Source organism: Solea senegalensis, linkage group LG8 (genome assembly GCF_019176455.1).
Source record: "Solea senegalensis isolate Sse05_10M linkage group LG8, IFAPA_SoseM_1, whole genome shotgun sequence".
NCBI lineage: Eukaryota > Metazoa > Chordata > Actinopteri > Pleuronectiformes > Soleidae > Solea > Solea senegalensis.
In genome coordinates this window covers 5,387,244-5,402,390 of record NC_058028.1, presented here as the reverse complement: position 1 = coordinate 5,402,390, position 15,147 = coordinate 5,387,244, and the positions used below count along the sequence as shown (strand labels likewise).

General features: G+C 42.8%; 1 protein-coding gene across 1 annotated transcript; it reads right to left on the bottom strand.

The window, feature by feature from the left end:
* Window positions 1-298: 298 nt before the first annotated feature.
* On the bottom strand, window positions 299-14,168 carry si:ch211-149e23.4. The gene is made up of 14 exons (XM_044031751.1): window positions 14,032-14,168; window positions 11,110-11,436; window positions 10,268-10,582; window positions 7,710-7,994; window positions 7,483-7,630; window positions 5,794-5,948; window positions 5,433-5,714; window positions 4,995-5,297; window positions 4,606-4,899; window positions 3,935-4,097; window positions 3,260-3,420; window positions 2,341-2,416; window positions 1,058-1,085; window positions 299-723 (listed from the first exon to the last, which is right to left on the bottom strand). Exons 1-14 carry the CDS (start codon window positions 14,096-14,098, stop codon window positions 574-576), a joined length of 2,754 nt encoding a protein of 917 aa, XP_043887686.1. The 5' UTR covers window positions 14,099-14,168; the 3' UTR covers window positions 299-573.
* Between the last annotated feature and the right edge of the window lie 979 nt (window positions 14,169-15,147).

Sequence of the window (15,147 nt, the reverse complement as noted above, 5' to 3'; positions counted from 1 at the left end):
AGTATCATACTTTTATTTAAAGAATTGCTGCTGCCGATGCAGCACAGTTCTTGAAAGCCTTAAAAAGTCTGGTATTTTGAAATGCTGTTTTCCAGACCTCCAGAAAAGTCTGGTATTTAGCGTGAAAGTCTTGACAAAGTCTGGAAAAAAGTTTTGCTCATAGAATTTTAGAGTTTGCACAAAAGCAAGCATAAGAAAAGCAAAAAGAAAACTTTATATCATTTCGGTAACATAAATATAAAAGCTACAATAACGTATCTGGATCAGAGTTTTTAAAAACAGCACAGTGGAAGATTCATATTATTAAAGTCATGATTTAATTGAGAATACAATGTGCACAACAATGGGAAATTCAAGTAACATGAAAAAGTGCCAAAAAGAATAATGCATTATAAATCATCGGTCAAAATAAAACTTCAATAATGCTGTTTCAATAAAAAAAATCACAAGACTTCAAATGCTACAGTCATATAAAAAAACACTGAATTCACAGACTTTTCTGCTCTGAGAACAAACTCTCATATCAAGTTTGTGCAGAATGTAAAGCTGAACGTTCACAACACCTCGTCCTCTTCACACCGTGCTCTTCACGTCGATGACGATGGAGTAGCTGAGCAGCTGAGCATACTCCTTACTCTCATTTTCCATCACCGCCGGCTTCTTCACCTCAGGAGAACCGGGCTCCTGCATCTGACTCGTCAAAGCCGAGAGAGAACCCCGCTTCTGAAATTTAGAGAAGAGTTCATCAGCCAGAGAAAAGGGAAGAAGAACCAGGATCTGGAACGTGATCTGCGGAACTTATTTACATCTTATTCTATTGATTTATCTATTCATTTTAGTCATTCAACTACTTAACAAGTGAATTTGGAACCATTACAGCCTCATCTAACCTTAAAGTTACAGTGTGAAGGAATCAGTGACATCTAGTGGTGAGTCTGCAGATTGCAACAAATGATCGGAGCCAGAAAACCCATATTTTTAACGCATGTGCAAAGTGCGGCTACACACTCTGGACTTCAACTGCGCAAACGTGTATGTTAATGAAATTTAAACGTACCTTATTTTGCTTCCTGTTGTTTCTTGTGCTGTAAAAAAACAAGGGAACATTTATATAAGTCACTAAAACAGTCCTGTTTTGGAAGATGGATTATTGTTGAGGAAAATTTAGGCCAGACATCACCACTAGATGGCAGTGTGGGCTAATCTGACACACTGACAGAACAAGTTGCAGGTGTGCAGAGTGTGTTATGTGACAAGAATACTGATGGAGACGAGTGGAGACCCTCTGAGTCCTCGTCATTGACCTCTGGTGTCAGAAGCAGCAGCAGCAGCAGCTCGCTTTGTACATTATGACCCTGTTGACATGAACTCAATGAGGAGCAGCGTTTGCTCACTATAAGTGTCCCCGCTGCTGGATGGGGGGGGGGAGGTGGACGGGGTTTACATTAGTCCCAGAATAGCTTTTCTCCCTGGGAGTCATGTTTTCTTGTGTACGCTTGTTGTACGCCGTGAAGCCGACCTTCCCAAATTAGCCTGACAGGACCCTCCCACCGGTGCCCAGGGATAATGGGACAGAGGCTCCGTCAACCAATGGCACCTTGACCAAACGTTCTGACCACAGAGGCAGGCCCATTGAGGAAGCCTCTGCACAGCGTGGAGCTTCATTCACCATAGAGTTGCCTGATCTGGTCCATTCTTGACTTGACATTCTTAAAAGAAAAAGTTCACATTTGGCAGCGAGCGTGGAAACGTGGAAAGTTCCACAGACAGAAACCATAAACGGCTCGAGGATCGTGACACATATCCCACATCACTTGTAAAAGACGAGTGACTCACTGCTTTTTTTTCCAGCAGCAATAAGATTAAGAGATGGATTTGTGGATCTTTTTTCCTTCTTCTCATCTTTGATGAATGACATCTCAGATTTCATTATACTAATGTGGACTTTTTGAACCTTTTTACCTTTGCTTTGGCAGAGTGGCGTTGATGATAATGGACCAACTAACAGCTGCCGGGCTGCAGAATATGCCAGAAGTAACACTGCTAAAAGCCAAGCAGGACGCCGGAGAATAAATCTGTTTTTCAAAACTCACTGAGGGAATGTTGTCTACCTGTCTACACGCAGGTGCCGCGGTGGCAACAACACCTGTCTGCTTCCACCACACTGCTTCCTGTTTGTGAATAATATGCACGACACAGGTTGTGGCGAGTTTGGTTAACGATCCGCACATCCTGTTTTGTCTCATTAAGGTACAGCTCTGGCTGCGCTGTCCTCATTTACCCATCAGCACATGCCGCTGTCAGCATGGTGTCTGTCACCTGTGAGGGCATTTAACTCACCAGCACACCCAGAGAGTGACGGCGAGGATGGAGATGATGGTCAGGGCTACAGAAAGGCAAGTCAGGGCTATCAATCCTGCAACACAGACACAGTAGACAAGATATTAGTCACATAACCCAAATATCTCATCAGATAATCACATGATAGCATCACAGGAAAGCAGTCTTTTATAAAGTACCTTTACCTAAGCTACTGAAGTAAAAGTCTTAAAGTATATGAGCAAAAAAGTGAGGAGACAATTAGCAACTCTTCTTTTTCTAATGATAGTTAAAGCAAATGTAGTGGAGGAAAAGTAAAAGTTGCTAAAGTACAGATACAAGATACATTACAACACTGCAAGAAAGGTCAAGAAAAGCTGCTGAAATTCAAAGTTCACATCACTCCTGACTTCGCTGCAGTTTTTTTTTTGTGAATTATAAGTGATTTAAAGATTTTCACTGATCACTTTTAAAGCTTGAATGGGTCTAATTCCAGACTACATAGCAAAAATGCAGACCACATACGAGCCAGCTCGCAGCTGTAGGTCCCCTGGTGCCGGTTGGGGTTCTGTTATCTGTCCCAAAGTCAAGGCTGAACTCTACTTTTTCCGTCAAGGCCCCTCCACTTTGGAACGACTTACCTGACGACAGAAGGCTCGCAGATTCAGTGAATTCTTCAAAATCACTCGTTAAAACCCATTTTTACAGACTAGCTGTCAAGTCATGTCGTCTTTTATCTTTTTTATCTCCGGCAGTAGTGACTTTTATTTTGAAATGTGTTGATACCCAGAGGTCACATCTCGGGACACACAACACGTGAAACCCTGAAGCAGATGGTAAAGTAACCAGCGAGTTTATACCTCGGGCCTGTTGGTGTAGAATTTCTCAAGAAAACATGTCAGTCTCTTTACTGGAAAAATCCAGGACGGCAGACACTCACCAAAGAGTTTGCTCTCGCTCATGACCTCCACTTGAATCTTGACTGTGGCTGCGTGGTGATAGAAGGAAGCACAGCAGGTGTACAGGCCTCTGTCTTCCTCTGTGATTTCTGACGGGAAGACCATTTCGAGTCCCTCCATGCGGACGAGTGCGCCGCCGCTCCTGAAACATGAGCGCCACTGTTAAATTAATTTGTCCTTGAAGGGAAAAAAGTCTGACATTTTTGTGAAATACACTTATTTGCTTTGTTGCCAAGAAAAGGTGCAAAGAAGATTGATACCGCGCTTTATTGTCGCACCCGGCAAAGAAATATTCCTGCACATAAATCCACATAAAACCACAAATTGCCATTTTTATGTTCCCTTTTCTTGGACTAAATAAACAGCCATGAAAATGTGTGGGGAGAGTTTTGCTATTTTTGGACAAAGACATGCTAGTCTTTATGCTAAGCTTTGCTAACTATCTGGCTGTGTTTCATCTGCAGAATCTCTCACCCCTCCCAGAAAAAGCAAATTAGCACATTTCCTAATCAAAATGATGCATTAATAACATGCAAACAACCTGATTAATCTTAATTGTGGTTGTATTAGCTCATTTTTAGCAGTGGAATGATTGAACTTTGTGCAGAGCACTGAGTTTCCCAGGTGCTGCCTCGTGATGAACAGTGATACACCACCTCTTACAGCTGAGGTCATACTGTGGCACGTTGCCTTCGACTCGCAGCAGTATTCTCTGGTTGTGATGATTTTCCTGGAGAGTTAATCTGTGTATGACGGCTGCATCAGCGTGGCGGTTTCTCAGAGGTGTCGTGTGGTTCAGGACTCGCACAGCAGATATATCTGCGGAAAGAAAGTCGGTTCAACTTTGAAAATTAACCTTATGTGGTCCAGTGTGCAGTGAGTTTATTGGCATACATTAAACATAGGGCACAAAAGTATGTCTGTCTAAGTGTATATTGCTTTAAAATAAATAGAATTAGATTTTCTAGCCTTAGAAATTGCTTCCTTGCGCCTTGATGCATCGTGAGTTTCTTGTTTGCTTTCAGGTGACCTTTAAAGGTCTAGTGTGTAAGGATTGGTGCCGTCTAATGGTGAGATTGCAGACTGCAAGAAATAGAGAACTACTTTCACCCTTTCTGCGGTTTCCTCCTTTGCCATTATTACATTTTTGTTAATGTTCAAAGTCAAATGCACTGTCTGTTAGAGCAGCACAAATGGCTGCATTTATAAAGCAAGGCCAACAACCCAAGCAATTTGTATTTTAAAGCAATTATACACACATTTCTGCTATTAAATCCTCTTAACTGCTATTGGTTTTATATTATTTTATTCATTCTTAAAAACTCACAGTATCTAGGGACGTGAACGGTCCTCCTCTCTGTGACCCCGTGTTTAAACTGGTAAACGCAGGTCAGGTCCTGACCTTCATGAAGGGCCAAAGGGAACTGATAAGTCAGCCTGGTTTTCAGGGAGTGTCCTTCATACTCTGCGTGCAGGGATGTTTGACCTTTGGCATTTTCGGGAAGCACCCAGGTGAGGTTTGTCTCGACACCCTCCCCTCTGCACTCACACACACTGCACACTGCCAGCCAGAGATGAGAGTCCTGCTGTCTCACCAGTGACACACTCAGCTGAGGGGCCTCTGACGGGAAATGAGAGGCGACAGGTAGGAGATGAGCAACGCTGTGAGGTGAGGCAGAATTAAATATTTCATAGAAAGAAATGTGTGTGACGTACTCTGCGCGGGAATGTGTATCGTTCGGTTCTCTGCCGCCTCCGTGCTTGGATGCTCGACCATGCAGGTCAAATTCTGCCCGGCATACAAAGACGACAAGAAGTGCACGGAGCTACGGGCTGAAACCGAACCGTCCGCCTTTACTTCAGTCTCTGAAAGGTTACTGGTGATGCTGTTGTCACTGTTCCCAACATACCAGGTTATTACTGGTGCAGGGGCGACGCTGTCTGCAGAGCAGTCCACCTGTGTGAACTGTTCACCGTGTCTCCAGTCGGTGCTGGAGTTGATGGTGATGTTAGTCTGAGCTGCATGGGGGGAAAAGAAAAGTGAAAAGACAGAGGTTGTGAGATAAAAATCGACGGTGCGTTCACATGCGGCCAAAATGCTGTATGTTCACGGCTCTACACGGGATTATCCACAGCATGATTTGTTGAACATACCGCAATGAGGCAGTGTTATGCTCCTGCTCTCTGGCTCCTCAAACGCTGGGTGATTTATCACACACTCTGCAGTGAGTTCCCGAGGCGAGCAGGCAGGGAGGAGAATAACTCCCCTGACAGAGTGGCTTCCATTATGAGAAGTGAAATTGGACCAAGAGACTCCCGACACACCCTTTGGTAGAAGCCAGGATACGTTGGCTGCGGGAACAGCATCATCTGCTGAGCACTCAATCACCCTGTGTCCACCTTTAGTCTGCAAATCCACTCGTATCCTGGGAGGAACTGAGGAGAAGGTTCCACATTAACGTCACATAGAGTGCAGAACATTCAGGGTGAGGGTAACACCTGCAGCTTCACGTACCGTGAACTGTGATGTTGATGTGCACCGTTGCTTTAAGATGGTGATAGGAGACGACACATTCATACAGGCCCGCGTGCCGCTGCTGCTCGACAGGACCGTGAACTGTGAGGTAACTGCCAACCAGCTCCAAACCTTCAGGCAAAGGCCCAGCATCTCTAAAAAAAACACAAGCAAATATACAAAAGAGAGAGTCAGCTTCAGTTTAAATGTTCCTGCTGTCAATCACTTGTGGTCTGGTGCCACCAAATGTGTGACCACATCCTCCAGAAGATATGCATGTTGTTTCTGTGTATACAGTAGGGTTTGTGCATGAAAAAGAAAGGTTGAGAAAGGTTGAGAAGCAATTTGTATCTGGAAAAGGAAACATTTTTTCCAGTGTCCTTTTGACAAAAACAATAATATGTAAAAGGAAAAAGAAACACACAAAAGATCTCCTGTTTGCAGACAATGTGACCTGGAAAGAAAATCACTTATTGCTGAAATCGGTGAATGACGGCACACCAAAAAAACTCGGCATGGGATTTAGAAATTCTGTTCGGGTTTTGGCACGTAGTTCAAGTGTGACAGAAGAAGGGGGAGGAGGCCGTGATGCAACTTTACTGCTGTAAAACACCAAAGAACAATAGAAGAAGAATGTTGCAATTCATTATGTTTAAGGACATAAAAGATGAAGTGTGTTTGGAGGTCATACAGAGAAAAACATTCCCATAATGCAACTTTATAGCACCTTGTTTTGTGCCTTGTCATTGATGTAATTACACATTTTACAGTATTCACACCACAACATAAGAGTTATAATCACTGTTAAAGTCACTCATTACGTTTTTGACTGAAATTTAATAGATGTAGTGCTGAAATGAAAGGTATATAAAACCTTGATACTGCAGTAAAACAATGAACAGTTTTTATGTCGCTTAACATAAAAAAACTGTATGTTCACATAACTATTATTAGACTGTGCAGCAGCTGCTGACACAAGGTGTGAGCATGAGAAACTTAACCACCACTTTCCCCTCATATTTAAAAAGAAAAAAAAAATAAAGAATACGTCATAATAAATAGACAAAAGAGAATAAAAACAGTGGCGGGTTTTTAAATCTCTTTTTTATGTTTAAATGTTGATGTGCTGTGTGTGTGATGATGTACTATATATATATATATATATATACACATATATAAAATTTTGCCTTTTCCTAAACGTCATCACATCTGGCAGACCTTTACAATTATACATCAACAGTAGCAGGTGAAAGGTATTTGTGTACATATAAAGAGAAGCATATACATTGTGTACAGCTTTGTACATTTTCATTTGTTCATTTCAGACCCCAGATGTTTTATTTTCAGGGTTTGGTTGTTTGTAATTGTGTCATTTTAAAAAAAGTCATGATTTATTATTTTACATCCTTGCTCTTGTAAAGATCTAGTATGCAACATTTTTGTGTCCCGTCACTGAATATCAAGTTATGACTTATTTCTGTATGGTTAAAAACTATGTTTTTAATATCAAATGATATAAAGTTAATGTAAATTAAAAAAACACCCAGAAATAAGTCATATAACTTGATTTTAAGGGGAGGGCCGCAGGTTTGAGACCTGTGCGCTAGGGAAAGGCAATCTGAAGACTCACCATTAGGTGTCACTATTTCTTATACAGTGGGAACTAATGAGAGTTCAAATTCTCCTTACTTTGTGCATGTAACATCGTATCTCGGCACGTTCCCAGTGACCTCCAGGCCGATAACAACTTCACTCTCTCCCTCCCGCAGCTGCAGGTTTTCAGCTCCTTCACCGTCGATGGTCGACTCAGAGTTGATCAACTGAACTCCAGACAAATCTGTGCGTGAGAGGGAACAAGTGTGATTTCTGTAACTCCTGCCTCGCGACGTGCATGAGCAGATATTGACAGCACTCACAGAAAGACGGCAGCGTGACGGCCCGGGACTCTGTGTGTGTAAATTTGGGATGGTCAAAGACACAGGTGACGTTGCAGCCCTCGTACGCCGTCGCGGGGAGGACGACGGAGCTGCTCTGCCCTGTGTCTGAGTCTGTGCTGTTCTCTCTCTGCGGCTCTTCATCGCAGTTCAAAGACAACCAGATATCAGTGTCAGGTCTCCCTCCAGATGAAATGCACGAGACCACCCAGAACTCATTTCCTCCTTTTTGTACCATCTCTGCTTTAATGGTCACATTTGGCCTCGCTGCAGAAAGGGGAGAAGAATTATTCTTTCACAGAGGCTGATGTGTTTTTTCCAGAAAATTAAAAAGTCAGAGAGCAAGTGAAGTCTCGGGGTGTTTTTGTAAAAATAGGAAGCTGGGGCCGGATGAGGCGAATGTTAGCTAAACACGGACCATAAGGGGGCTTCTGCTTGGGTTTTTGGATGGAGTGCTGACTTAGGCTTATCACCTGTCCCATCTGTTGGCCCGGGCCGCAGCTGAGAGCAGATGTCTGGCACAGCTGCGGTCCAACTAAAGCTGAGAGAACCACAGGCTTTAAGACCAGGAATCAACAGAGATCAGAAACTATTATCAAATCCATAAAAAAGGCCGCGGTGTCATGTGATCGCCAGCCGTCCGTAATGAGTTAGAAAATTGAGCTACAGGCTCATAATAGCTGAAGAATTTGTACGATCAAAGCACTTTGGCTTTAAATATTCCATCTGTTAACACCTAAAGATATGCGTGTTAGGAAATTAGCTAAGCCGCGGTGATTTAGTGGCGTGTTGAACGTATCGAGAACAAATGATCCGGCTGACCGGGCTTATGATGTTACGATTGTAATCAACCACAGTGCTGCGAGCTTATATGGTGTTTCCATTGCTCTGCCTGAAGAGTGGAAGGACTTTAACGCCTTTCAACAACACTGAGCACAAAGAAACAAACAGGAAAAGAAGAAAAATGTCCTTGCACAATACAACAGCTCATGTAGTACTGAACGTCTTCCAAAAGTAGAGCAGCTAATATGTCAGCAGAGAGAGACACTGCCTTTTTTTTAATATTCCTCATACTTTAATACCTTTTTTTATAAATGGAAAATATTGATCATAGCTTTCCAGTTTGTTAATCTTTAGCACCTACACTCACGGGCCATTTTATTAGGTACACAGGACGTCTAATATAATGGCTTATCCTCAACATCAATGTCTTCGAGATTCAGTGGATGAAAATGTTAAAATGTCACAGGATGTAAAGACGCAGGTGACAAAGTGTTTGAGGCTTGGCGGAGGTGTGCCCTTTTATATGTAGTGTTATATTTATTATTTTTTTATCTTATGGCACTTTAAGTCTGTGATAAAGAATGAATGTAATTGAATTTTTTTCTGAGGGTGACATGAGGAGCTGGAACAAACCCCAGATGTCACACCCAGTGACCCAGGGCTGTCAGGGCCAGGAGGGCCTTCTCTGCTGACCCTGACGATATCAAAAAAGTATTTTTTTTTATTATTATTGTTATTTTTTTGTTATTTTTTATTTATTTCTTTTTTAATAATCAAATTAATGTGTGTCTGGACGTGTCTGAATTCAATTTTTCAGTATGTTATGATTATATTTCCAGAAAGAATATGTTTTTTTTTTTTTTGTGAAGCTGAGCTGGATTTTCCATATGTCATTAAACGCATCATAGCTCCGTGGACCTGCTCTAGTAGTATTGCTTATATCCTATTTGGTTATAACATTGACTGACGTGTGTCTTCAGCCAATCAAAAGTTGATGCATAGTGACAGAACGCCCCAGGCCCAGCGACGTGTCTGGCGCTAGCCCCCGCTGTTTGAACCTTTGGCGGGTTTTGAAGTAAGCTATGGCCACTGCATTAACACCACCGATCCATCATGTTTCTGATCTCCTTCATGTGCACTTTTCACGGCGATCGTTTGGAGAAAAGAAGGAAATTACTTCAAGAGGAAGACCTACACCGAAGAGGTACATAATTTCCGGTAGTTGGAGTGTTAATGATAAATTTATAACATTTTTTAAAGTGGTGAGGACAAAAGTGTTGATCATAAATAGTGCCGGGGACGTGTTCTGCCGCGTAGCTGACGCCTATGCTTATGTGGAATCTTGTTTTTGTGTCATATAATGGCTTGTGAAATTGCGGTTGCTGAGTGACATAACGGAAGATGTGGTGGTAATGATGCAGTAGCCTGTAGATGCGCAGTGGTGTGCGTGTGCGCTTTGGTTGTTGCAGATCAACTGTCTCGTGAATATAGTGTGTTTTGTATGTGGTTGTGTTTGTGCGTGTTTTTTTTTTTTTTACTGAAGGCCCTGACTGTAACCCCACGGTACGCTACTGGTCACACCCAAGACAAAATGAAGAGAACAGTGATGATACTCAACACAAGTGAGTGTATTACCACATGAATGCACATGAAGGAGTGAGAAGCAGCAGCAGAGTCATGAAACATGACGACGAAAGTCAGGAACAAAAAACACAACAACAAAGACACACACACATAGATGTTAAATGTAAGCATACCATATGTTTCCACCCTTACTGTGGTGAGTTTGGGGTTTGGGAGGGTTGGGTGTCGAACGGCACAAGTCACGCTGTCCTCGTCTTGCAGGTGGGTGGGGAAGCGCAGGGTGCTGCTCTGGCTGAACGTGCCGTTTGAGTGAGCCGTGACGTCGCTCTCACTCACGGTGAAGATCTGAGGATCTGAGGGAGGGAGGTTGTTGACCAGCCAGGTGATCTGAGGCGCGGGCCTGCCGTCGCCGACGACGCACGACACTGACTGGTAGTGAGTGCCGTTCACCGTCTCAGCAGACACCAGGACTTGGATATCAGGCCGAGCTGTGGATTAATTGACGAGTTGATAACATGTCAATATGAGTCATCAAGTGATAGTTCAGGGTTTTTTCAAGTGTTGTTGTAAGAGGTCGAGAGGAAAAACAGATTTGATATCAAGAGAATGTTTTTATCTTGGTGTAAAATGACTGGAAATCAACGTTTGGGACACTTAGTAAACCTCAGAATTCCTGCACCAAACTCCATCGAGAAAACCAGCGATTTTAAACCACTGCACACAGGAGTCGTTGATCCACAGCGACCGTAAGATCACATTTAGAAATAATTGTGACTTTGGTGTTTGAAATCCTTCATTCAGATGTATTTTAAGTGACAAAAACCTACCAAACTTGGCAGTAGTAGACCAGGAGGAGCTCCTGTGTCCGCATGAGTTAAAAACGCTGATTTTGTCTATGGACTTTGGTGCAGGAGAGTGACCGGTTTACAAACATCAGGTTTCTATTTAAAAAAAGCTGCCAGTGTCTCAGACTGGATCACACATAGTGGTGAATGAATGACAGAATAACACTCACCTACTACAGTGACATATGCTCTGTCTAGGAGAGTCCCCTCCTCGGTTTCAAACTCGCAGATGTATTCTCCCTCCACGGCCACACTGGACACGGTCATCCTCACTGTCAGGTTGTTGACAGAGTGTGGCACTGAGAGGTCACTGCTGCTGTACAGCTGACCATTTGAAAATCCCGCCAGTTTCTTGGATTTGAGTCTGGAGTTAAGCTGACGGACCCAGTGGGCGCTCTGCACCTCACTCTGACCCTGATATCTACAGCTCAGGTACGCGACCTCTCCCAGGACCGCTGTGACGTCAGTGACCTCCACGTACGGCTCCTCGCTCGCACCTGGGACGCAGAACATAACAACAGCGTTGGGTCATAATGAGAGGTCAAGAGTTCACCTGAGCAGTTCTGACACTGAGCAGAAATGTCTTGAGGGAGAAAATGTGATTGTTCTTGCTCCTGCGAGGACAGACAGCCGGCTGATGGATGTCCATTGTTCTGCCCATGAAAGGGCTTTTCTGCTCATTCCATTGTCTTTCACTGGTCAAGTGAAACTGTGATGGATGAGGTGAAGTAAACGAGTCAGTGGTCACGAGGTTGTCCGTCATTTTATCACAATTACCGCGTGCCAATAGCAAATCAATGCAAATAAGACTGAATCAGGGGCTGAGGCTTCGAGCTAAAGGCTAATGTCGTTACGCTAATGCAATCAAAGATGGAGATAAATACTTTTATTGTGACTTAACTGGTAACAGGTGAGGGCATGAGGTCGGGGATAAATGGAGCCTCCAACAAAGGTTTAATCGTTGTAAGTAATGATGGCCCGTGGTTCACCACAGAGATAATTATCTCTCAGTGCAAACAATTTAAATCCATTACCATCTACAGCAGTGATTGCCAAACACTGGGTCGAGACCCATAGATGGGTCATGTGAGATATTTTTAGGGTCCCCAAACAAATTTGTAGAATTTCCCCCAACCCTTTAATTCTGATTGATGTTTATATGTTTTACATAACATGCATACAATGAAGGTTTAATACCAATTCAAAGTGACATTGGATGATACAAATATGGCTCTAAATTACTCACTAAATTAAGCATAAATCTACTCTCATCAGGATTGAGTTTGTAATTTAGGTTTAAAAATTGTTGAGTCACTCTTGGTGCGTTCCTTTTGTAGTTTGAAATCGGAATTTCCGAGGTCATGAATTCAGATTTCCAACTCGCAAACTCTGTCATATTTGTTTCACACTAAATCCGTCGCACACACAGAAACACATGTAGACAATGGCTATAGCTATACATAGATCCATTTGCGTTTCTGACTTTGCAACTGGAATGTGGTTTGGAACTTTCAGTTCCAAATTCTGATGCAAATGATGTATAGAAGCACCTATGCTCATCTTTTGAGGAGCCCAGGAGAAAAGCTGCGATGACAAAACATGAGTATTCGAAATATCCTGCAAATTAAACTCAACAAACTAAAGTTAAAAGGGAAATTGGAATTATTCAAAAAAAAAAAAAAATACAGTCCTTGCATTCTGAACAAAGTTAATGTCTAAAAACACTGACCTGAAGAAGATGCAATTGAACATTTAAATTAAAAACCCTCCAGGCTGAACAGGAACTGAACTTTTTCTCCTTACACATTGGCACTTAATAAACTGTCTTGTCCTCTCCTGTGTATATTTAAGAGAGCGGTCCACCAGTTACACCCTGATCTATACCCAGACTCCAGCGACCTCTTCCCTCCAACGGCAATGAGAAATCAGCCGCGATTAGAGAGGGCTGCGGAGAAGGGGACATTTAATAGAAGCTGACAGGTTTTAGCACTTGCAGAAGGGACAGTGTGCAGACTCCGGTGCATACCAAGTCCTGCTCACTCTGCTGACTTCATCACAAGTGCACACGAGGACACAGTTTGCTCCATCAGCTGCTCCAAGCCAAGACCTTCTATTCAGCTTGAGATGCGTGATGAGCAAAAAAACAAAGGGGGGGGTTGGGTTGGGTGGGTTGAGGGTGACAGCTTGCTGCGACACTTCTTCGTGTTCATATACAGCAAAGAAAACTATATGCATGCAAAAGTGAAATGCTGTTTTACTTTTACTGACAGAAAATGGAAACAATGCAGAGCCTTATTTCTCTCCCTCCATCAGTTCAATTATACCTAGTGGGTTCATACTTCATTTGCCCTTGCAGGTTATTGCCAAAATAAATGTCAGCCAAGACTGGGGAGGAAAAAAAAAGAGGCACACCTTAAGGATACGAGCGCAGTAATAACCGAGTAAAAAAATATATATCATACATTCATGCACTGCATCATATTTCCTGAGCCCCAGGCTTTTCTTTTTCCTCGCCAAACACAGCACCCGGCAGACACTCAGACACTTTGCTCCGCCAGGCCGGGGATGTGGTAAACAAATAAGAGTTTCGACTTCGACGCACAAAAGCAAGCATTTTCACACATTTCTAACTTTCATCTCCAGTGACTCTGCAGAAAGACTGAAACTAAACATGTGAGTAATGTCTCGCCTGCAGAGGTTTTTGGTTTTTCAACCCTCAGCTAAACAAAGAAAGAAAGAAGAACATAACAACACTCATATATTAGCTTTAAAAGGCTATAAAGGAGCTAATGTGGTTTTTAAGGCGGCGCTGCTGATCAATAACAGTAAACTGAGAGCCAGACTAACACAACCAACATACAATCAGCCATAAATTCCCAAATCATGTAGTAATTATTGAGTTTTTTTTTTTTTTTTTTAAAGATACACCCATTGAGTGGCTTTATTGTGCATTTATAATTGGACTAATCACTCAGGGAAAAGCTGCACTGTTAAGTGTGAATGCCACAGGTTAAATAAGACCTTAAGGGCCAGTAAAGTTAGCCCATAAAACAGCTGACAGTCACAGATGGACTGTAACCCTGCACACTTACCCAGGATTCCCAAGCAATGAGCTACGTTTAGGAGGAGACCCAAAATCAACAGCCCAGAGCGTCGCATGATGGTGTCATCAAGAGAAATAGACTCTGATTGACTGCACCTATGTTATAGTGTACAGGCATTTAAATTGTGTGTGTGTGTGTGTTTTCTGTGGTTTATGGTTGTAGGTACACACCCTCTACCTCTGACACTGATGTGTGTTTGTACGTGCACCGCCAACCATCTCGCACACACACACACACACACACACACACACACACACACACACACACACACACACACACACACACACACACACACACACACACACACACACACACACACACACACACACACACACACACACCGTGCCAGCAGTTAAAACCACTTCTCCCTTTCTAAAACAGAAACTGTCTCTCTGCAGCTGTTCTCCATTAGGACGTTAGATTGGTTCATTTGGACACACAAACCAAAACATAATCCATAAACTTAACCATCACTAGTTCATGTCTAACCCTAACCTTATAGCACAGTTCAAATCTTAGCCCTAAACTTCCCCCAAAGTTCCCACCAAAATAAGGTTCTGCCACACTAGAACCAGTTTTTGGTCTCCATGACGACTATTGGTCCTGACAAAGTCCGTGTTTATGCCAGAAAACATCTTGAAGGGGTACAGAAAGGAGTACACACACATTCTTGTACAGCATTCTTAGTGAGGAAACTCATAGATATAATGCTGTCCTTAGCCCCTTAACCAAAACAATGTCTAACCCTTAACCTTAACCTAACCAAAGTTCAAATCTTATCGCTTAACTAGACCAGTTTCTCAGAAATTTGGTTCTGTGTCATTAGGACTAGGTTTTGGTCTCCATGACAACCGCTGGTCCTGAGAAGGTCAGTGTTTATGCCTAATAAAGGTCCTAAAGAGGTCACAAATACAAGTACACACACATGGTAAAACCACTTCTCCTTTTCCAAAACAGCAACTGTCCCTGTATAAATGTCCCTGTGCGACTGTCTCTGTGCAATTGTCTCTGTGTAAATGTCCCTGTATGACTGTCCCAGAGTAACTGTCCCTGTCCATGTAACAGTGCCTGTGTAACAATCCATGTGTAACTGTCCCCATCTCT